The sequence below is a fragment of the Ochotona curzoniae genome, unplaced genomic scaffold (assembly GCF_017591425.1).
Source record: "Ochotona curzoniae isolate NIBS_2020 unplaced genomic scaffold, NIBS_Ocur_1.0 scaffold_274, whole genome shotgun sequence".
Lineage (NCBI taxonomy): Eukaryota > Metazoa > Chordata > Mammalia > Lagomorpha > Ochotonidae > Ochotona > Ochotona curzoniae.
This window is the reverse complement of record NW_024467101.1, coordinates 8,277,459-8,301,669: the sequence shown is the minus strand read 5'-3', so window position 1 is coordinate 8,301,669 and position 24,211 is coordinate 8,277,459. Positions and strand designations below refer to the sequence as shown.

The 24,211-nt window shown below is 47.2% G+C and overlaps 1 protein-coding gene across 4 annotated transcripts in view; it reads left to right on the top strand.

Annotated features, from left to right (window-relative positions):
- The window catches only part of NF2 (neurofibromin 2), an 86,440-nt gene that overhangs the window by 9,302 nt on the left and 52,927 nt on the right, over positions 1 to 24,211 (top strand). For 3 of the 4 annotated variants that reach the window (XM_041003476.1, XM_041003477.1, XM_041003475.1), the window contains exons 2-3: positions 20,611 to 20,736; positions 23,516 to 23,638. In XM_041003476.1, coding sequence (XP_040859410.1) covers positions 20,611 to 20,736; positions 23,516 to 23,638 — 249 coding nt within the window. The remainder of the gene's footprint in view (positions 1 to 20,610; positions 20,737 to 23,515; positions 23,639 to 24,211) is intronic. The other variant, XM_041003478.1, reaches the window with a different exon arrangement.

Below are 24,211 nucleotides of genomic sequence, written 5' to 3'. Positions count from 1 at the left end.
GAATGAATTCCTGGGTTCTGGATTTGGCCTGTCCCAGCCCCTAACTGTTCCAAGCAATTGGGGAGCGAAGCAGGGGATGGAAGAAAAGTGTGTGTGTGTGTGTGTGTGTGTGTGTGTAAAGAAGCAATGGAAGAGTCTAGAATTGGCCTGTAAAGGGAGGCCTGGGTCACCAGAGGCACTGCTTTGTTGCGATCTGTGAAGTCATTCTCATCTCACTGACTCAAGATCCAGCAGACACGCCTATTTGGAAATGACACTGAAATGATATCTTGAAGTATTAGTAGCTTGATTTAGGATGATAAAGCTCAGACAAACGTTGGGTTCTCTCTCTCTCTCCTACCCTAGTTTTATGTTGGACATGAAATTAAGCAAGGTGCTGATCCAAGGAGATGGTAGATGTGTTTTGGAAAAAAAAAAAAAAAAAAAAGAAGGAAAAGGAAATAGTACTTGTGGAATTCTTAGCTTTATTGAGGTCAGATGTTGGTGGCTTTCCAAGAAAGACTCAATTGCAGAATCAGTGGTAATGACCCTGTGAGTCATATTGCCTTATGCTGGTCAGCTCTGACCTTCTGCTGCAGAGATAGGCAAAGAGCCTCTTCCTTGCACTCCTTGCTGCATTGCACAATTGGCTTGATACTTTGGAAGATTTTTCCACTTGAAAGATGTGATATTTTATCATCTTGAAAAAGTGAGTGCTGAGTGTAATTTGCCAGGAGACTAAACGAATATGTTATCTCTTGTCTGGGCTGGAATTTTACTCTAATAATTCAACGTATTGGTGGGAAGAGCCATATGAAAAATTTCTTAAAATTGAGTTGTGAGCACTTTTAACCCCATCTTGTATTGAAAGCAAAGCCTCCTTTGGCTGGTTGACCTCCATTAGTAATTTCACTTATCCTGGTAGAATTATATATGATTGGATTGAATGCTCATCTCCTAGATTATGTCAGAATTCGACAAATAGACATAAGTTGTCCATAACGGGAGGAATTTTTTTACAAGGGGGAAGCAGAAAATAGCTCTAGCGTTTTTATTAGTAAAAATTTAAGTCCTGTGTTCTCCTAGGCAAATGATCCCATTCTAAACTGTAAATTCCAGGAGGACCGTGTGGTCATTTCATTGTTTTGTTGTCAGAGTAATAGTATTACGTGGGTGTCCTGAAGAAGGTTCACCCCGATTTTAGAAGAAAGGCTATCACCTCCCTTTTCACTGCAGGGCTCCCGCAGGAGGGTGAAGGTGTGAGTGCCAAGCTTGGGTTTAGCTATTGGACAGGCAGGGTGGATGAGGAGTGCCTGTGCTCTATGAAGGAGGGTGAAGAGGGAGCAGCCTGCGTGCAGGCTGGTGCTACCCTCCATCGGACCCTGCTGCTGCTCTTTTGTGGGAAGAAAGGTTGGAAAATGGACACTGCAGGGCTACCAGAGAGGAGAGACCGAGAGGAAGATCTTCCATCCAATGATTCACTACCCAAGTGACTGCAACAGCCAGTGCTGAGCTGATCCAAAACCAGGAGCCAGGAGCTTCTTCTGGCTCTCCCACGTGGGTGCAGGGTCCCAAGGCTTTGGGCCGTCCTTGACTGCTTTCCCAGGCCACAGTCAGGAAGCTGGATGGGAAGCAGGGCCACCAGGATTAGAACTTGCACCCATATGGGATCCCGGCGCATTCAAGGCCACTGTGCCGGACCCACTAAATGCTTTGAATGCATTATCTCATGTGGTATTCACAATAGGGGGCTCACTGATCTAGTCATCCAAGAGATATTTTCTGAGTACCACATGGGCCAGGCAAAGAATACTACCAAGAGGCTGTTATGTTGGCTCAATTGGCTCATCCTCCTCCTCCAAGCACCACTATCTCAAATGGGCACCAGTTTGTGACCTGGCTGCTCTGCTCCGCTTCCCATCCAGCTCCCTGCTGTGGCCTAAGAAACAGTAGAGAATAGCTCAAAGCCTTGGGACCCTGCACCCACATGGGAGACCTAGGAGAAGCTCCTGGCTTCGGATTAGCTTAGCTCCAGCTGTTGTGGTCATCTGGGGAGTATACCAGTGGATGGAAGATCTTTCTCTCTCTGCTTTTCTCTGTGGATCTGCCTTTCCAATAAAACATAAAGAAAACTTAAAAAAAAAAAATACCACCAAGTATTAACCAAGACCTACTTTGGATGTGGGGTCTACTGTTGGCTACATTTTTGGGAGTGTTAGGACAGGGTAAATAGCCTGATTAGAGTCTCAGTGGAGTGGCATTTGGCATAGAAGTGGAACCCCCACGTATGGATTCACGCATCCTGTGTCAATGCCTGGTTTCAGGCCTGGGCCTACTCCGGATTCCAGTTTCCTGCTAATATGCACTTTGGGAGGCAGCAAGTGTTCACTTAATGTCATAGGATCCCTGTCACCCAGAGGGGAGGCCCAGATTAAGTTCTTGGTTCCTGCCATCGGCTCAGCCCTATCCTGGCTGCTACTGGTATCTGGGGAAGGGAAACAGCAGAGAGGTGATCTCTCACTCTGCCTCTCTACCTTTCAGATAAATAAACAGATAACAATAATAAAAACTGAAGTCTAAGTGGAGTCACTGTCCATTCTGAAAGAGAAGGGAAAAGAGGGATGGGGTAGATGATGGGAGAAATTATGGACACAGCATTTACTGTCATGTGCCGCACAAGGGTGTCTTACCCAAGGAAAGGCCACGGTGGTTAGAGTTGTCATCCATGTTCAGCACCCTGTCATGCTGCGGAAGTTCTTGGCCTGGCAGCAATATAGCCAAGGCTACTCTGATGTGTATAAACATTGGAATCACCCAGTGAAGCCCCCATCCTTAAGTGATGTACGACTCAAAATACTAATTATCAGGAAGGCCTTCGTGGTTGCTTAATTGAACTTCAAAATGCAGCTTTCAGGTAAATTAGGTAAGTCTAACTCAAGACCCTCCTTCCTTCTTTCCTTCTTATCTTTCTTTCTTGAGAGGGAAGAAGGAAGGCAGGAGAGAGCGTGAGAGAGAAAAGAGATGAAGATATTTTCCATCCATTGATTCGCTCCTCAAGTGCCCATTACTGCCATGGCTACACCAGGCCTGAGCTAGGAAGCTGCTATTCCATCTGGGTCTCCCACATGAGTGGCAAGGACCCAGGTAGAGAGCCATTGTCCGCTACATCCCGTAGTGTGCGTTAGCAAGAAGCTGGATCAGAAGTGGAGCCAACGTCCCACATCCTTGGGTACTGGCGCGATTAGGCTGCTGGAAGCAGCCCTCTTCTCTCCTCCCTTCCTCTCTCCCTTCTTCACCCCAGAAACAGGAAGAAAAGAAAGGAAGATCAGAAGCAGTTGTCTCATCCACTTTCCCCCATTCATTTCTTGACCCTTCCCACTCTACTTGGCGATCCACATGGGCATGCCTCCTCAACTATGTGAACATCATCAAAAATATATTTATTGTGGAAAAAAAAAAAAAGAAGTGGAGCCAAGATGTGAGCTCAAGCATTCTGTTTTGGGATGCACACATCTCAAAGCAGTGGCTGCATGTGCTGTGCCACAGTGCCTTTCCTAGACTTCAGTTTTCTTGTTAGGACTCCCAGTGGCCCACAGCCTAGAGGTTATGAGCATGGACTTGAGACCTGGTCTCTCAATATGCCGGTTGCTTAACCCCTCGCACGCCTCTCTCTTTCCCCATGTGTAAAATGGGGGTTGTGTTCATTGTTCCCACATGGAAGTTGTTGGAGGGATGAGGGTTGAGTTAGCATTGGGGTGCAGTACCTGGTACAAGGTAAGCGTCCTGTATGGGGCTGCTTCCTGCTTTCCACCCTCTCTCAGCCTCGCTCCTACACTTGCTCACATGGTCTGGGCATACGTTCTCTTCTGGAAGCGCCAGGTTCTTTTTTGCTTCGGCTGTTCCCTTTGCCTATAGTGCCCTTCTCACATGCCGCCTGGCAGAGAGGGACTGATTCTTGTAGGCTCTGCTCAAAGGCTTCCGCCTGTATGCCAGGGTCCCCACACAGCAGCTCAGTGATGGAGCTGAGAGCCCAGGGCATCCATCATCCAGGCCAAACCTTGGTCCACTGTGCTGTGCCACCCAAAATAGAAAACGGAGAGAAAAGGTTAGACACAGGAGAGAACACACATGTTTGGTTAGCAAAAAAAAAAAAAGTAGAAATAAAAGCTCTTTCAAAGGACTTCTTACCAACTGTTTTTATGATGTTACTTTCTGTATTGCATTTGGTGTAAGATACCTTCTCAAAATCATTTTCTGAACTTGTCAAGGTTTACGTTTTTGTTGAGTGGATGATTTGAGTAACAATCCCTGCGGTTGTCTCAGTGTTTTATTTGTCTTTTAGATTTACATGAGCATTTTCTGTAAGCAAATCATTTTTTTCTTTGCTAGGGTTTATCTGTGATTCATTGTCTCTAACAAAAAAAATGAAACTCTTCTGTAACAGTTGTTTTCTGCTTGCATATTTAACAACGCTTTGTGGTCAGAGTAGTCTTACTGTATTCAGCCTGTGTTATATTTGGCATTTAGTGCAGAGGGTTTAAAGGCCCCTTGGGATGCTCGAACGCCCCAGTAGAGCTCCGGGGTTTGCTTCCCAGCTCAGCTTCTGCTTCCAGTTTCCTCCTGTTGCACACCCCAGAAGGCAGCAGGTGATGGCTCAAGTCAGTTGGTGTCCCTGCCATCCACATGGGAGACCAGTTGGTTGAATTTTGTGCTCCTGGCTTCAGCCTAGTCAATTACATTCAAATGGTAGAGAGAAAGAGGAAGAGAGAGGGAGAGATTGAGATTTTCCATAAGCAAACTCACTTCCCAAATGTTTGCAATAGCAGGGCTGGGCCAGGTCAAAGCCAGGAACAGCCAGGACTTAATCTGGGTCACCACGCTGAGTGGTGAGGACTAAAGTACTAAGTACAGGATCTGACTACCTGGATCAAAAGTGGAGCTCGGGGCCGGGGACTATAGCCTAGTGGCCAAATCCTTGCCTTGCATTCGCTGGCATCCCATAGGATTACCAGTTCCTGTCCTGGCTGCTCCACTGCCCTTCTAGCTCCCTGCTTGTGGCCTGGAAAAGCAGTCGAGGATGGCCCAAAGCTTTGGGACCCTGCACGGTGTGGGATACCCGGAAGAAGTTCCTGGATCCTGGCTTCGGATCGGCACAGCACTGGCCATTGCACTCACTTGGGGAGTGAATCATTGGATGGAGGATCTTCCTCTCTGTCTCTCCTCCTCTCTGTATAGCTGACTTTCCAATAAAATAAATAAATTAAAAAAAAAAAAAGATGTAATGAGCTTACTTTTTGCCATGATCAAGTTGAAGGATCTTGTCTTTCATAATCCATCCCCATTCAGCGTGACGGCCGCCGTGACAGCAGAATTCTTTGTAGACTTCTGCCATAGTTGATGCCGCATTCTTTTGTCCTGGGTGCGTGTCATTGGAAGTTTTTGTTTTTCAATGACTTCTCCAATTATTCATGCTGGTTTTGCATTCCTATCCCAGAACACTTTGGGTGCTCTTTTAATTTTTTTTCTTTTCAGAAGTTCAGGCATTGGAGGTTTTAGAAACCCAGAAATGAGTTTTCTTGGAGCTGCTAATCTCTGTAGCCAGCTGGTGACGATGCTTCTTTGGATTATTACAGGGTGATGTGTTCTGTCCTCCTGTCTGCGCTGTGTCTAATTTAGATTCTAAATCCACATGTTTTAGGACATTTTTAGCATGCAAAAATGTATTATCAAAGTAGTGCTGACTTCAAGGAGGCAAAAAAAAAAAAAATCTTTAATCAAATCTTTAGCATTATGCCAAGGCCCAAGGTGCTTGTCCCAGTTTAGGAATCATTCCAGCAACCACCAGGTGGCGTCAAAGCACACCACTTCTTCCAACATTTCCTCAAAAGATTTTAAGTCTGTATTTTTCATTTTACTTGAAATGCAGAGAAAGAGACCTTGACAGACAGACATCTGTTGGCTCATCCCCCAGATGACCACAGCAGCTGGGGATGACCCACGCTGAAACTTGGAACTCCATTCAAGCCTGCTAGGTGGGTTACGGGGGTTACCCGGTTACTGGGGCTGTCACTGCTGCCTCTCAGGGTATATACGAGCAGGAATATGGGTTTTGAACCCAGGTGGGATACAGGTGTCTTAAATGTTTCTTTTCTTCTTTTTTTAAAAAGATTTAAGAATCATAGCTTGTGGCCAGCATGATGGCTCAATTTGTGCTGATCCGCCGGCAAGCGCTGGCGTGTTCTATGGGCATTGGTTCATGTCCCGGCTACTCTGTTTCCCATTTAGTTCTCTGCTTGTGGCTTTATGACTTGGGAAATGATAGGAACAGTGTGGTTGTAAGTATTTATTTACTCCCATCTGCTTCTACACTGCTCCACCAATACCTACTTAAATGGGTATAGATAAAAATGAATCCATGGGAAATATGGGTAGTAGTATTATCAGTAATCTTAATTATATCCTTAATATCACTGCACTTGTATCTGAGATTGATGACCCAGAAATAGCTACAATAATAGACCTTTTCTGTAAGTTATGTTGTGACTTGATAATAGATATAGTATGGATGTTGGAGTTTTTGAACAGAGGTGACTCCATCTTCCTAAGCTACTGGGGAAATGGGGCCCCTCTCCTGTCGCTGCTGTCAGACTCCCCTGTGTGCACGCTCTCCTTTATCATCCTTGTCAAGAAGTTCCAATGTACGTAAGCCCTCTCCTCTCACTCCTGTTACAAAGCCCTAATGTACGTAAGCATGTCATAAAAAACAAGTTATGGTAAAGATGATAAAAGAAGAAAATGTGTCTTGATAAATAAGGGAAAAAAACATGTTTCTCAGAATTAAGAGAAAGCAAGTGTTGCTGATAGATAACATGTAATAACCAATCAGAACGTTGTAACAACTGCTTGCCTGACCCCCTGAATTGTATAAAAACCCATGCCTTGGTCCCAGTCACCAAAGCCAGCAGGCTCCCACAAGGCCGGAGCCAGAGCCCAGTAGACTTCCACGAGACCGAAGTCAAGGGCGCTCTCGGTGGCTTCCTCCGTCTTGTTCGCTGTGTGCTCGCTTGAATGAACGCTTGATTGCAAAGCATCCACTCTCTCGACTCGTGGCGTTTGTTCGAGTGACTGGGCTGGGTGTTCACGACAGGAAAGCAGTGGAGGATGACCCAAAGCCTTACAACCCCAACCCAAGTGGGAAACCCGGAAGAAGCTCCTGGCTCCTGACTTTGAACCAGTTCAGCTGCAGTCACAGGGCCGTTAGAGCAGTGAACCAGTGGGTGGAAGTTCTCCCGATTCTTCTTCTCTCTTTAAATCTGCCTTTCCAGTAAAAATAAATAATTTTTTTGAAAGATTTATTTATTTTTATTACAAAGTCAGATTACAGAGAGGAGGAAAGACAGAGAGGAAGATCTTCTATCTGATGATTCACTCCCCAGGTGATCACAATGGCTGGAGCTGAGCTGATCCGAAGCCAGAACCAGGAGCTTCTTCCTAGTCTGCCACGCGGGTGCAGGGTCCCAAGGCTTTGGGTCATCCTCGACTGCTTTCCCAGGCCACAAGCAGGGAGCTGGATGGAAGTGGAGCTTCTGTGATTAGAACTGGTGCCGGTATGGAATCTTGGTGCATGCAAGACGAGGACGTTAGCCACTAGGCTGTGGTACCAGGCCCTGTAGATGCTAACTCTCTCGTGCTGAGAGCTGTCATAGCTTTTGTGAAGCAGCTATCACTTTCACATTGTCCGTGTCAGGAGCAATCAGTGCCAAAATATTCGGTTACAGATTGTGTTGTCTGCTGGCTTCACCTCATGATTAGGCATTTGAAACAGTCTTGTGTCTTACCTACACTGAATTTACTGATTTATTTCCTACTTATAGTTCTCTGCAGGATTTGTATTCTCAGTGTTTCAAACATCTCTCATCATTGGTCATTGCTGAATACCAGTGGCATCGATGGTACCACAAAGTTCTGTTTTTCAATTGCCTTCTAGTTAGCACTCGAGGAGTTTATTACACATGAACCTTCAGTGGTCGGGTGTAAGGGACGCGATAGTGTTGCTCGCAGGAAGGGTCAGGCGTGTACAAACTATGCATCCATTTAAGCGGAGCTGTTTACCTTCTCAGAAATGATTCTGAAATATGGAATGGGATGATAAGGGATTAACTGGAAAATAATTGTAGCGACGCGAACAGTGCTTGTGGTTCACACACAGTGATCACCAGCTCCCAGAATCAGAAGGCGGCTAGGTTAATCCTGAGAGACCGCCTGCTGGTCGCTGAAGCTGAGGCCTGAAGAGGCCTAGTGACTTGACCAACACAGCAGCGGGCTGGGAGGTTTTACAGCTGTGTAGCTGAGCTGTGATTACTGTCATGTTGGGAGCTAGATTCCAAAGAGAGAGGTTGGCTTTTATCTTTTGGGTGTGTTGTGGGGCTTCGCGCTACATCACTGTCACAGCACCGTCACTCACGTATCAGCCGATTTGAAGACGAGTGCTGCTTCTTCATTCATTCATGGCCTCGTACAACGTAGGGATTGCATGGTGTGGCAGACGACGGAGGAAGACCCCAGGCCCCAGGTGACTGTGCGTCCTAGGCTTGTGTAGCGCGTGGAAGGAGGCTAGGGGCCCTCCAGGTTCGCTGGCTCACGTAGCCGCTCTCCACTGCAACAGGAAAGATGTCGGAGACTGCAAACGGAAGGTCTTCCCCCACCAAAAAAGACAAAAACAAACACAAAAAAAAACCCACTGCAACAAAAGCCCTGTAGTTCATTTTTGTTGTGAAACACTTATCGGAGTTTAAAAACATCCATTTACTGGCTTCCCAAGGTGCTCTGATTTATTTCTTATCAGTCTCTTTTGTTCCGTGGAAATGTTTTCTTCTTCAGTTCTTTTGAGATTTAGATTGCCTTGTCAGGGTATTTTTATTTTTATTTTTTTAAAGGTTTATTTTATTTTTTATTGGAAAGTCAGGTATACAGAGAGGAAGATCTTCCGTCCAATGATTCACTCCCCGAGTGACTGCAATGGCCAGTGCTGAGCCGATCCAAAGCCAGGAGCCAGGAGCTTCTTCTGGCTCTCCCACGCGGGTGCAGGGTCCCAAGGCTTTGGAACGTCCTCGGCTGCTTTCCCGGGCCACAGGCAGGGAGCTGGATGGGATTAGAACCGGCACCCATATGGGATCCTGGCGCTTTCAAGGCGAGGACTTTAGCCATTAGGCTACTGCGCTGGGCCCCGTCAAGGTGTTTTTAGAGAGAGGAAATGAGAATTTGTCACCAAAGATAGGAAAACTTATACCTTAAAGCTTTAACTATGCAATTAGAATTTTAATAAGGAGTGTTATAAATTCTGCCTTCGTTTGCAATCATTAATTTGAAGACTGTTCTACTCATGAGTCTCATCCAGCTGTCATCAGCGTTAGCTTCATCGGCCAACCACGAGCATTCACAGAGTGTCATTCACTGGGAGTGCCCCGCTTGCTCGGAGTCTGGGAGACTTTTGGAGTTAGTGGAGGGCGGGGGCGCAGGCCCGAAGACACCAGTTGGGATGCCTGCACGTCGTATCCAAGTGCCTGGGTTCAATACCCGGCTCCAGCTCCTGCCAGTGCAGAATGCGTGAGGTAGCAGTGACTCCTGTAACTGGATTGGGTTCTCAGGCTCCTGACTCCAGCCCCGCCTGAACCTGGCTCTCCTGGGCCGGCCTTGGAAGAGTGAAGCAGCAGACGGAAGCTGCATCTACTTGTCTTGCTGCCCCCTCCACTGGATGAGTGAGTGAGTCTGTGTTTTGTTAGCCTCTGCCTTCCAGACGTTTGTGATCTGCAGCTCTGGAAGAAAGGCAGGAAATAGAGACAGACAGACGTCTCATTTTTCCATATGTGTGAAAGGACATCCTGATCCGTGCGTGAATGTAGAGGTGGAGGGGCTGCGCTGAGATAAAGCAACAGATCATAGAAGGGTCTGCTCACGGATAAACGGAGACACCAGAGTTGCTGACTCTGGAACGCTCAGGCTGGCGGCTGGAGAACAAGGCAGGGGAATTGGGTGAAGGAGAGAGGAAGTGATTGGTGGAGAAACTTGAAACCAATCATTTAAATAGATTTGGCTTAATAACAGATGATTGGAGGACTGGGAGAAGAAAATGACTTGTTACGGTTGATTATGGCAGAACTGACAGGGCAAAAAGATTGGAGGGCTTTTGTTTTTGTTTTTGCAAAGAGGCCAATACCGATTTGGGAGTTCTTGCCCTGATTCAGATGAGGGGTGTAGGGTTTGATGTTGCGGGAACAGAGGAAGTCAGGTTTTTTTTCTCTCTCTCCGTCTTTCTCCCCCTGTGGTCCTGATTTGGCCCGAGGATCCCACTCTGCCCATGCTGAGCCACAGCACCCGAGTAGAAGACAGTGCATCCTCTAATTGGGAAAGGGGATGACTGGATTTGCAGCGTAAGCTCATGAGACACAGAACCTGCTTGTGCTGAGTTGAGGTACACCTGTATTACTGCATTCTTGATCTCCTTTGAGTAATCAGGATAGACTGTAATGGAACTCATTATTCACTTACCGCACAGAAAAATCAGTGTTATACTTCCTTCCACTGCATTTGTCCGGTACAGTGAAATTTTTTGGCATCTACTTTTTCTTTTTTTTTTTTTCTCAAAACAGGCAAATAAAATTCATATTTAGGTTTTGAGCTGACGCATGAGCGTCTTAAATTTTCAGGTCTGTTCCCATAGGCCAACCGGGACTGCCAAAATCAGTTATGGATAACCCTGGAATGGGGGGGGAAGCACAGTCACCCCTGGCTCTTCCATTTTGGAAATAACAGGGGACATGTGGCTTGTGTCCCGAGCCTGGTGGGGCACAGTTTCTTCTGCTAGTCTGTCTGTAAGGGACTTAACCTTTTCTACATTTTTTTTTTTTTTTTTTGGTGGCAAATGCTAGGGCAGCTTGTGAGCTAATTAGAAGGAAGCCCTGATAAGCGAGTGCTGGGTTTCACAGTTCTCTTTCATTTTCAGTGGAGCAGATAGGCAGGCCCTAGCATCCCAGGGTGCTGATCATATAACTCCCCCTTCCCCCGCCAACTCCCACCCCCTAGACCTAGTGACCCTGAACGTTGCTTTCTCTCCTAGCTTTGTCGACAGCTCTTCTCTGGAAAGCTCACCGTAGGCTCTGTTTCTTAAAGGATTTCATACAGATACAGAGCAGCCGGATTCAGTTCCCGTTTTCTTGGAGAAGCTTGCCCTTTGCGAATCCTGCGGCTGGTCTCCCACTCGCCCTGCACTGTGACATCCCACAGACACGAGGGGTTCCAGAGAAAACAGGAGACGAGCCGTGTGAGGGCTGTCGGCGCAGCCCAGCAACGGCAGATCGCGGGTGGGAGCGTAAACCCAGCCCCCAGTGAGAAGGCTGTCGCTGGATGTTAGTACTGATGCCTCCCCGGCTAATAGACCCCAATCAGCGCTGCGGGTTATCGGTGCCAGTTGCTTCCTCTCACAGCAAAGTGCTGCATTCCCTCCGTGCCTGCTGCGGAGGGTAAGTGCTTAGTGCTATTTACTTAAAACACTCTAGCTTGATAAATTACAAGCACTTCACTCTGAGTAAAGCTCATAAATTCAACCCCCTGCAAAAAAAAAAAAAGAAAGAAAAAAGAAAAATCGCAAACTGACAGCACTTAGTCCTGTTTATAAAGTTCACACGCATCTATCTTTGGTATCGGCACAAGTATGTATCTATGAGATGCTGTGCAGCCTGTTAGAGCCTTGGGAGAGCCGAGCTGTGACTCCCTTCTGGGAGCTCCCATACCCAAGGGCACCTTGAGGAGGATAAGGGGGAACACTGACAGAGAGGAATGGCTCCCTGACCTCCTGCTCCCGGCGGTCTTCCCCCTCTCACTCCCTCCACGCCTGTTCTTCCGTCTGCCTCTCTCTTCTTTGCTAGGCTTTGAGATGAAGTCGTAAGCCAACGTGGATTGAGAACCTTTTGGCTGGAAAGAGATGGCCTTTGTTTTCCTGTTTTAATTTTATTTTTGATGATGTTTACCTAGTTGATCGGGGTGGAAGGGTTGAGGATCAGGGGATAGTGGGTGAAAGCATTGTTTTCACATTTCCTTTTTTTTCTTGTATATGGGAGAGAGGGAGATACAAGAGGAGGAGCCATGCGCAGCCTCCCAATTACTGCATTCCCCAGGGGATGGGGAACTGCCATCCAGTGTCATCCCAGGGTCCCCACCGTGGAGCATTTTCTGAGGGTTCTGCTCATGTGGCTTCGATAGTGCTGAGATGCTGCCGGTATCGCCACCCGACAGATGAGGAAATCCTTGCAAGGTCGATTGGTTGTCACAGGCCACCTCCGAATCTCCACTGGCCCAGAAACTTGCTGTCAAGCTTCACTGGGTTAGTTGATCAGTTTGTTCTGCCCTCCATCCTCAGCAATACAGTGGGTACTACGGTCCCACTGTATTGCCCTGCCCAACACACTCAGCCCCCACGTGCCACTGGGGGAGCTGCAGCCCAGGGTGACCCCCAATAACTCCCACTGGACAAGCCTCCCCAGCTCTGGTTCCTGTGCCTGCCAGCATGTGCAGTGCACTGGTCCTGTCTGTCCCACATCCCGTTGAGATCTCGTATATATCATTGAGCATTGAAGCCTAAATCAACCTAACCAACTCTACCCTCCAGCTCACACTCATGCCAGCAGGTGCCAACGCCTGTCCTCCCAAGCCCCAACCCCCAGTCCTGGTTCTCAAGCTCACTAGTGGGAGTTGTAGCCCATCAGAGAGGAGCCCACCACCTTCCCACGGACCCACTCCCTGCCCCTGATATTGCATTCTCCAAGTGTTTCTGCAGTCTAGCCAAAGAGATGTCTTTTTAAAATAATATATTTGAACATCAGAGAGCGAGAATTCCCATCTGCTGGTTCACTCCCCAAATGCCTCCAGTGTCCATGGGGCCAGAGCAGCAAGCCAGGGATTTAATCCAGGTGATAGGAGCCTGCTACTTGAGCCACGATTCTGGCCTCCCAGGCTGTGTATTAGCAGGAACCAGATATCCGACACAGGTACTCTGATACAGAACGGGGGCATCTTCACCACCAGGGTTAAATACCCACCCCACATGATGAGTTTAAGTGAGCAGTTCACTGGAACTAGGAGCTATTTTGTCTTTGGCAACCTGTTTAGGAAAAACAAAAGGGGGCCTGGCATGGTGGCCTAGCGGCTAATGTCCTCGGCTTGAACGTGACGAGATCCCATACGGGCGCCAGTTCTAATCCCGGCAGCTCCACTTCCCATGCAGCTCCCTGCTTGTGGCCTGGGAAAGCAGTCGAGAACAACCCAAAGCTTTGGGACCCTGCACTCACATGGAAGGCCTGGAGGAGGTTCCTGACTCCTAGCTTGGGATTGGCTCAGCTCCAGCCATTGCAGCTGCTTGGGGGAGTGAATCATTGAACGGAAGATCTTCCTCTGTCTCTCCTCCTCTCTGCACATCTGACTTTCCAATAAAAATAAATAAATCTTAAAAAAAAAAGAGAGAGAGAGGGAGAGAGAAAAGATTTTTCTGAGAAAATAAACAGGAGCTCCTCCCACTGGTCCTAGCTTCTCAGAGCCCCGCAGGTGTCGTTTTAGATGCCTCACTGCCCTGGACAGCCCAGGCACCTGGTTCCTGATCGGCTGTGGACGGGCAGAGTCGTCACGCCCTTCAGACTACAGCTGCGTGTTCTGCAGTGAACATTCCGTACTGCAGATAGGAGGATTATGCCATTTTGTCAGATATTAGAGAAAGTGCAAAGAACATTCCTTCACTTTGCAACAGCTTGGGCCCAAGCAACAGACCTGCTGTTCCCTCCGGCTGCTGTGACCTGCCTTTCAACAGCCCCTTCAAACCATCGGCCCAACAGCCGTGCAGTTTCTAGGGCTCTGACAGCATCCCCTTCGCAAAGGCCCCTCCATTCCTCCCTGTCCCATCCACAAGGCCCAAGTCGGGTTCCCACAGCACCCTGTCCTATTAGCACTTCCCCGGGTCGTGTTTTTGTTATTCATTTACCTGTCTTCCCCCATCCCGCATAAACAGGGCCAGTGTCTTGTCCTGAATTCATCACTCATCGCCTGCGCCCAGCACAATGACTAGGATGTAGTGGGTGCTCAATAAATGTTTGTCAAATGAGTGATCGTGCGGGTAGCTCGATGAGAATTGATATCGCCCTCTCTGACCTGTCATCCGTCATCCTCAGCGAAGGCAGCTGGAGGCTCCGAAGGGGAGGAGGAGGCAGAATTAACAAAAACCTCCCCTTACAGAGGATTTATTTACCGTGGGCTGAGCACTGAGATAGGCATTTTAAATGTATGAATGCACTTAATCCTTAGATCAATCTGCTAAGACAGGTCTTGTTCATTATCTCCGTGGCAGAGCACGAGGAGGCTCAGTAACTTGCCCAAGGTCACACAAGTGCCAGCGCCCGAGATTCTTACTGATACGGGTACCCATCACTTACTGTGTCTCTCAGCCCGCCTCCTGGAAAGAATGAAGCCCTGACGTTCTTAGGTATCCATTGTATGGGACAGTCTGAGTTCTGGAAGGATATTAGTTATGTTCCATCCTCGGGAGAACGGGAAGGCAGTCAGCAGCTACCTGTCTGGGCTCTGCGCTTCACATGAGACAGGTGGAGCGAGACAGCCCACAAGGAACCGGCTTTCGATGCCACTTTGGAGCCATTTGGAATCAAAAGATAAGATTGGCTAGTCTCCATTCTTGTGCCACACTGAATAATACTATTTTATTCTCCTTTAAGAAGCACATTTTTTTTTTTTTCTTTTGCCTGTTGACATTCACCTATCATGCTTCCTATGACCGTTCACTCCTTCTATCCCAAACTCAGTCTAAGTTTGGCTTCTCCATCTCACACAGGTCTGTTTCAGTATCGTTGTCTTACTCCTCCCACTCTCTTTCTGGAGTGGGGAGGGGTCTTTTTGGTCCCTGTTCACAAGTGGTGTAGTGCTGAAAACCATATACTTGTTTTTCTGAGAGAGAAAGAGAGAGAGAGAGAGAGAGAGAGAGATGTGCTTCTGAGGAAAAAAAAAAGTGTTCCAGTGTGTTGGTTCACACCACCTGATTCCTGCAATGGCCAGGGGTAAGCCAGTCTGAAGCCCAGGGACTCAACCTGGATCTTTCACGTGGGTGGCAGAGACACATCCATTTTGAACCGTGACTGTTGCCTCCCGGGGTCTGCATTAGCAGGAGGCTAGCATCAGTAGTCAAAGCCAGGCATTGAACCTAGGCACGCTGTCATGAAACTCAGGCATCTTAACAGCGCAAGGCCAATCTTCCACCCCTGGAGCTGATGTTTTGCTTGAGCTGAGAGAGGTGATTGTCTCTTTCTAGCTGTTTGAGAGCACTCAACCTGCGAGAACAGACTTGTCTGTTGCCTGTTTATCCCTCGCACCGTGGGCCGTAATGGGAAGTACTTGGACACAAATACATATCCTTTATATATCTGTGAAGGAGTAGAAAAACGGGGGCTAATCTCATACTAAGACTTTGAGTCTGGGAATTTTACGTCATCAAGGCAGCCCTGTTGGACTGCCAGTGTTTGGCGTGTCTTGTGCGTGCATGCTCACCTGGATACCAGGGAATGAGAAAATGACTCACAGGCTCTGGCTTGGAGGCGCCTAACCATGCAGGGGAACACTTAGATGGTGCTGAGTCACTTCACTGCATCAGCACAGCACGGCTGTGTTCTGGCAAGGCAGGCTGGCACCCAGGAAGCCACCCCCCCCCACCACCACCATGGCCTACCATTCATGACCCAAGACCTTCCTCCCACCAGGTCCCGAGAGGCACCTGCAGCAACTGTGGCCACTGGCGCCTGTTTGTCAAGAAGTAGAAGCCCAAGTTAGGATCCCCAGCAGGTCTGGTAATTTGGGGAGAACCTCTGGAGAATTCCAGCCTTGTAAAGGTCTCAGCATGCTGAGGTCAGATTCAAGCAAGCAGAGAAACTTTGTAAGTGCGTACCGAGAGTGAAGTTAGGGCTTTATATCAGCTGTATTTAGACCATCTTCCTGGCTTCCCTACTCCCTTTCACTACTTAACTCCTGTCTCATATTGCCTCTATCTTTCTCCCAGAGCTGCTGTCCCTCTTGTGGCCCACCTGTCCTAAACTGGCACGTCCAGTGCTCAGACCAGAAACACCGGTGTCCCCCTGGTTCTTGCCCATTCAGTTCCATTCAGGCCCAGCTCTGCGAGCACATCCTGGCCCATTCCTGGGCCTTTGTCTTCCTTCCCAGTGCCATTCTCTTGTCTGTCTTGTTTCTGGGCTGCTTCCTTCTAACCCATCCTCCCCACTGCTGTCAGGGTACATCCATAATGGAGATGTGGGTCAGTTGTTCCTCTGCCTGGGGGTCCTCAAAGACAGTGGCCTTTGGCTGAAGGAGAGCCACCTGGTCTCACATTTCACATCACCCGCCATTTTCACTCTGCCACCTCTTGTCAGTTTCAGTTCCACTAGATGACTGGCAGTTTTCTGTCGAGATCATGAATATAAAATTCCTATAAAATATTTACTTTGTTATTTATTTAAAGGCAGAGTTACAGAGAAAAGGGGAGACAGAGAGAGAGAGTGAGGTCTTCCATCCACTGCTTTACTCCCCAAATGGACTCAATAGTCAAGGCTGGGCCAGGTGGAATCTAGCAATCAAACTCCCTTCAGGTCTCCTGCATGGGTACAGGGTCCCAAGGACGTTGGGTAATAATCTGTTGCTTTTCCAGGCCGTTATCAGGGAGCTGGACTGAAAGTAGAACAGCCAGGTCTTGAACCAGCATAACCAGCATATGGCATAACAAGCAGTGACTTAGCTCACTGAGCCACAGTGCTTGCCCCAAGATCATGATCTTTATAAAGACTTACTTTCTTTCTTCCCTCTTCTAACTTCATTTTTCTTTTAATTATTTTTTAGAAGATTTATTTATTTTTAGGGCGGTAGCCTAGTGGCTAAAGTCCTTGCCTTACACATATCAGGATCCCATATGGGCGCTCGTTGGTATCCCGGCTGTTCCGCCTTTTATCTGTCTCCCGGAAGAAGCACCAGGCCTCTGGCTTTGGATCAGCTCAGCTTTGGCCATTTTGGTCACTTGGGGAGTGAACCAATGAATGGAAGATCTTTCTGTCTCTCCTTCTCTGTATATCTGCCTTTAATACATACATACATACATACATACATAAAAAGATTCATTTATTTCTACTTGAAATAGTTAAAGAAAGGAGAGACAGAGAAAGGGATATATCTTCCATGCACTGGCTCACTCACCGAGTGTTCCTGCTGGCTAGAGCTGGTCAAGTCCAAAGCCGAGAGCCCGGAGCTTCTTCCAGGTTCCCCCACATGGGTTCATGGATTGAAGGCCTTAGGCCATCCTCCATTGCTTTTCCAGGCCATCAGAAAGAAGCTTGATCAAAAGTAGAGCAGCTGGAACTTGAACCAGCAACACACAAATGGGATGCTGGTGCAACAGGCAAAGGATTAGCTTGCTGTAACACAGCACCAGTCCCTCTTTTAATTCTTTAAAAAATTTCGTTTTTTTTTTTTTTTATTTTTCCAAATTATTAATTTGTTTGAAAGAGAGGCACTACTTCACCACCCATACCTGCAACAGCTGGGGCTGGACTGCAAAAACCAAAAGCTGGAAACTTAATCTAAGTCTCCCATGTGAGTAGCAGGAATCCAACTACCTGAGCCGTTCTTAACCTGTTGCCTTCCAGGGTACACATTAGCAGGAACATCAGCGTCCCAAGTGGGGTTTACTTCCAAATGGCTGCAATGGCTGGAGCTGAGTGGATCCAAAACCAGAAGCAAAGAGCTTCTTCCAGGTCTCCCATGTGGGTTCAGTGACCCAAGTATTTGAACCATCCTCTTGCTTTCCCAGACCATAAACAGGGAGCTGGATGGAAAGTAGAGCAGCCAGGACATGAACCGGCACCCATATGCAATGCTGGATCTTGCAGATGTAGGGTTAGTCGGTTGAGCCATCACATCGACCTCCAAAAAACCCTTTTCTGACCTAAGTCTGTGCTTGATTACCCTGCTTGCACCCCGCTTACACCTTTATCTCACCTTCAGTCAAAGTGAAAAATATAAATAGAGCATTCTGAGGAGGTGTGAAAAGCTTTTTTTTCTCTTAATTTTCTTGATTCCATGGGAGTAAACACACATTGTCTTTTTGCAGCCAACAAAGTTTATTTTACATTTTGAAAACTAAGAAGTGAAGGACAAACTGTGGCTCAGAGGAACACACACCCCTTGGGGTGCCCACATGCCATACTGGGATGCCCAGATACGAGTCCCAGTTCTGCTTCTGATTCCAGCTGCTCGTGAACGTGCCCCTTGGGAGGCAACCGTGATGGCTTCATCCTGGCCCAGAACTGACTGTACTAGCGTTTAGGGAGTAAACTAGTAGATAGGAGATGTTCCAAATGAAAAAGAAGTTGAAGACAGGGCACCTGCGTTAATCCAATGTTACATTCAAGGATTCGAACACCCACTTTTGGAGATCGACACAGCCTGTCCCTGGCAGCTTTCCTTTCTACAAACTGCACATCGCATCTGTAGACAAAACCCAGCGCAGCCCACGGCCACGGCCATGAGTTATGGCAGGGTGGGAATCGTTACCTTGAGCTTCTCTGCCCCTGGGTGTTTAACTTCTCCAAGTTAATGCCTCTTCCTGAGCATTACATTATCTCGTTGCAAAGTAGTCATTTATAATGTATATACCGTGTGCTGCCTTAAAATAGACAAAAGGATAATCAGCATCCTGAAGCTTCTGGTTTTCCAAAATAACATTTCTTCAGTGAAGTCTGCCTGTAGGAATTAAAACCTGCCCATGAATTAAAAAAAAAAGTCATCTGTCTTATCATCAGACAGGGAAATGGATGTGCCTATTATGCAGCTGAACACTAGGGGCAAGAAGATCATATATTGAAAATAAAACTCATCAGTTTCTTTTATCCCACTCGTTGCAGTTAGAATGGAGAGGAGAGGTAGATGAGGCTGAAGTCTGCTGTCCCTTTTTCTATCTGGGTCACCGTGTTGCACGACTTTTACCACCATCAGAAGAAAAGGGATCCCTGTTGAGTGTTTTATGGAGAGCACCCTGTTCATTCACATTAGTTAAAAATAAAAGGACTGGGGGGCCCGGCGCCGTGGCCTAGAGGCTAAAGTCCTCACCTTGAATGCGTTGGGATCCCATATGGGCGCCGGTTTTAATCCCAGCAGCTCCACTTCCCATCCAGCTCCCTGCTTGTGGCCTGCGAGGGCAGTCAAGGACTGCCCAAAGCCTTGGGACTCTGCACCTGCGTGGGAGACCCGGAAAGAAGCTGCTGGCTCCTAGCTTTGGATCAGCACAGCACTGGCTGTTGTGTCACTTGGTGATGAATCATCGGACAGAAGATCTTCCTCTCTGTCTCTCCTCCTCTCTGTATATCTGACTTTGCAATGAAAAAAAAGAATAAATCTTTAACAACGACAAAAAAAAAATATAATAAGGACTGTTTGGAAACTTCCCAGGAGAATGATGTTTTAGCAAAAACTAATCAGATACCAGTGGTGGGACTTAATTTTCCACACGTCTCACCTTGTAGAACAAGTCCTTTGTTCCTTGACAGTGTGTGTCTTCCAGGTGCCAGGACCTCGGGTGGCATTGCTAGTGAGGCGAGGAAAAAGGACAGTTAACTCCTGCAGCTCCTCCTACATCTGGGTCTTTTGTGTTTCAATCCAAAGATTACTCTTCTGTCTCTGAGAAGGGCCTCATCGGATGGGAACGATGGAGGGGCAGCTGCCTAGGGGTTGTCTGGGAGCACCCTGATTTAAGTGGAAGGCCACTAGATGGCAACATGCACCAAGCTGTGGGGCCTTAGCCTGTGAGGACACTGCAAGTGCTTCTCCAGCTACAAGGTTGAATAGCTGAGGCAAGGTTTGAGCAGCCGTTGCTTCGGGTCCTTTTGAAAGTGAGGCTATAGGATAAACACACGGCAGTATATTGATGTCTATTCATCACCTGGTTGAGAAGCTGTGAGTCTGAAATTGCACCGTGTGACAGTGGGAGAGTTGCTTTCCAACAGCCTGTGATTGGGTTTATTTTCTTCGTGTGATTTATGGCTGGGATTACAACTTTCTCCTGTGTATTTAAAAACTTTCAGTTAAAAAAAAAAAAACTTGAAACACCTAAATCAAGGGTCAGAATCGTGATTTTTTTTTTTTTTCAAAAGAAAACAATCAAATCTCAAGAGAATGGCTGTCCCCAGGGGCCAGCTCTCTCTCCCTGGGTTAATTCGGGAGACTGCTTTCTCCTAAATGAGGGTGTGCATTTATCAACTTCCCTAAACTAGCAGCTCTTGGGGGGGTATTAAGATCCATGAGAAACTGTCCATGGGAGGCGACGTGTATGCTTTGCAGCAATTAAGCCATTAAGCCGTAATTGATCCTTTTCCCAATCAGGGTTTTGTGTAGGAAGGTTTGAAATTATTTCTGAAGCCACTGCTCCTTGGCCAGCTCCGACTCGTCCCCTGTGTTTCAGAGTCAGAACGCAGAGAAGAGGCCTGCCCTTTAGCAGATCCCGAGTTCGGCTTACATTGTCCTTTTCCTGTTGATTTCGTTCCGTTACAGATGAAGTGGAAAGGGAAGGATCTCTTCGACTTGGTGTGCCGGACTCTGGGGCTTCGGGAAACCTGGTTCTTCGGACTGCAGTACACCATCAAGGACACTGTGGCCTGGCTCAAAATGGACAAGAAGGTTGGGGCTGGCACTTGATGAATCCACCAGGGGTGGGTGTTGGCATCCATGTTCCCAAGAACAGGCTGCTAGCTCTCAAAAACAGGCATTGTGGCTCCCTGATCGAACAAGGGGCGATGTCCGGAACGAAGTCAGCAGGAAGCGGGGCCCAGAGACGCAGCTTGTTTTCTATTCCTCCAGGCAAACGGAATTCACTCCGATTCAGCCCTTGCCAGCCCTGGCTTTCCTACCCGTTATCACCAGCCCCAGCCTGATTGCTTTTGGCTTACTGCCCTCTAGTTTATTGAACCACTAATCAGGCTTTATGAATTAAAATTACTGTTATCTTCTTACATTTTTTTTTTTTAAAAACAATTCATGTCTTTGAAAGATTCTCCTGGGGCTCATGTTCTTTAGGGAATTTTTAGAAATCTCTGCGAGAAACACCATGGCCCAACTTGAATTGATTGTTAATGTGATCTAAGGAATAAAGAGCGCATGGTACAGTGGTGAAGACAGAATGTCCGTTTTGTGCTCAGGATTCTCTTGGGGTTTCCGGGGCTGGTAGTAAAATCTGGGCTCCTGGCAACTGTAATGCGGCACAGAAATGGATAAACCTTTGCATTTCTATAAAGATACACTTACCTGCTTACTGCCCTTCCCAGCTGCAGTGACAGCTGGGGAGCGGGGGGCTGCACGCTGTGTGTCAGTCTCTCCTACAAGACAGCTAAGTTTCAAAGTCAGTCGGTGTCTGATTCTGGCCCCCCCAGTACTTGCCCAACATGAAGTTATCATCTGCTGCTCAGCATGGTCAACAGTGAAGATCAGCAGCCAAGTCTGACTCTAAACATACGAGGCTACATCAAAAAGTTGGTGGAAAAAAATGGAATCAAAAGATCAGTTTCTTCTGGCACACAGATTTTTGAAATTCATGCATACGTGAAGCGGTGGTGGGGCGTGGTCGTTGAACAGCCTCCTGGTGATGCCTGTATCCCATTTTGCAGTACCTGCCTCCTGATTCCAACTTTTCTACTGATGCAGACCCTGGGAGGCAGTGGTGATGGCCCCATGTGGGGGACCTGGGTTGATTTCCTAGCTTCTGGGCTCAACCCCAGCCAGGGGTCCTCTGCAGACACTTGGGAAGTGAGCCGGCAGATAAGAGGGCTTGCACTCTCTCTTTCTGCCTACCGCATAAGTAATTGGTACAAGTTGTTCAGTGAAAATGCATTTAATGAAACAAAAACCTGCATGAATTTCAATATTTCTGGGCCAAAATAAGCTTATCTTTTAGTTACTCTTTTTTTCAATCAACTCTAAGTATTCTTCATGTACTGAAATCTCTGTGAGACCCCCTGCTAGGTATAAGTTTCAAATGATAATTCTTAAGGATGTGAGCCCTGAAGTACCACTAAATGCTGTTATGAGCAGGGGTATGCTGAACTGGATTTCTTTTGAATTTCCAGGGCACTGCCATGTAGAATTTGGGCAGGAACACGGAGAGTTATGTATCAAAGACAGCTAAAGTTTCTGTGCCCTTTTTAATGATTCTCAGCAAAGCGAATTTTAAATCATACTTGAGTGTTGGTTAAATGGATATTAGATCGGGGGCACCAGGAACCATGGAACTTGCTGCTCAGAGGAAATAAATGATGACACATGTTAATGGAGCCTGGTAGCCTGTCACATGGCATGTTTATGTCCTGAAATGAAATTCACTCTGCAGAGCAGATGGTCCAAGCTTTTCACAGGATAGATGGGCTTGGTGGAACATGAAAGGCAATGGTTTAACTGACTGTGCTCCCAGCACAGTTTTGGGGAGACATTTCTGGATATTCCTGGACAGAAAAAGTTGCCACAATGGACAGATTTCATGTCTGTTACCCAGTCCATCTTTAGATGTTTCATAAAGATCTAGCTCATTGGGCTTGGCACAGTGGCCTAGCAACTAAAGTCCTTGCCTTGAACATGCCGAGATCCCATATGGGCGCTGGTTTGCATCCTGGCAGCCCCACTTTCCATCCGGCTCCCTGCTTGTGGCCTGGGAAAGCAGTTGAGGACAGCCCAAAACCTGGGGATGCTGCACCTGCATGGGAGACCCGGAAGAAGCTCCTGGCTCCTGGCCTCGGTTTGGCACAGCTTCAGCCATTGTGGCCTCCTGGTGATGAATCATTGGATGGAAGATCTTTCTCTCTGTCTCTCCTCCTATATGTATATCTGCATTTCCAATAAAAACAAATAAAAATTTTTTAAAAAAGTGAAATAGTTAAGACCCTACTGGGGCCCATATGGGATGCTGGCATTGCAGGTATTGGCTTAACCTGTGTTGGCCCAACCCAAGTGGATTATTAAAAAAAAAAAGATCTAGCGCATCAAGTGTAAGGTCTATTTCAACCTAGATCTAAATGCTAGAAGTAGGCAGGCCGTAAGAAGAAACAAACAAAGAAAAAATGAGAGATTCCACTACTGCAGAACATTATAAAGCCTTCACCATGAAGGGTAATGCCCAAGACGTTTAAGCTGCACATTTCTAGTTTTGAACTCTGTGGCCTCAAGAACATTTGTGTCTTAATCTTAAATCAGACTCATCCTGTGGGTGTTGGTTAATTTGGTTCAGGAAGCACAGTGTGAAGTGAATATTACCTCTTGTGATATATGGCTTTGTGAATGCTTCCCCACTATAGAATCACAACCTTTGGGAACTGGGATGCATTTAGCAAGGAGAAGAAAAAAAAAGATTTTTAGACACTTGCCTGTGACAGGAAGAGGTGCCAAGCTAGCATGTTTGTCTTTTGCTCTGCAGGTGCTGGATCATGATGTTTCCAAGGAAGAACCAGTCACCTTTCACTTCCTGGCCAAATTTTATCCCGAGAACGCTGAAGAGGAGCTGGTTCAGGAGATCACACAACATTTGTTCTTCTTGCAGGTACACCAGTCCATGCTACCTGCCCAGCCCCTCCACCCAGCCCGCCCACCCCAGTAATCACCAGGTCTGAGCAAAGCAACGGGAGCTGACCCCAAAATTTGCTTTCCTGTTGCAGAAATGATCCGCCTGTGGATAGCCATCTCTTTCTGATTCCCTTTGTAGTGGGGAAAAAAAAAACAATTTTCCGAGAAAAATGTACTTGAGCGATGAGAATTGGTGTCAGATGAAATCACAAAGGTGTGAGAGTGAAGGGTGGGTACAAGTAGCTCCCTAACCTCTCTGAGGACGGCTTCTGTTTTCTTCTAGCTGACTTAAAAATGCTCAGTCACACAAGAAATCTAGAAAGTCCCCGAGTTCAAAATCTGCTCTCAGTGAAAGGGACCCGGGAACTCGGGGACACTGGCTAGGTTAATCTCTTGCATATGGCGCGTTAGATGTACTGCTTCACGCTCCCTTGGTTTGGAATGGGCTGATTTCTCCCTCGCTTAGGTCGTAAGCCCCTTAAAGGCGAGTCAGGCTCATTGAGTGCTCAGTAGACACTCCACCAAATAAGAAAATTGGGAGATCCGTAAT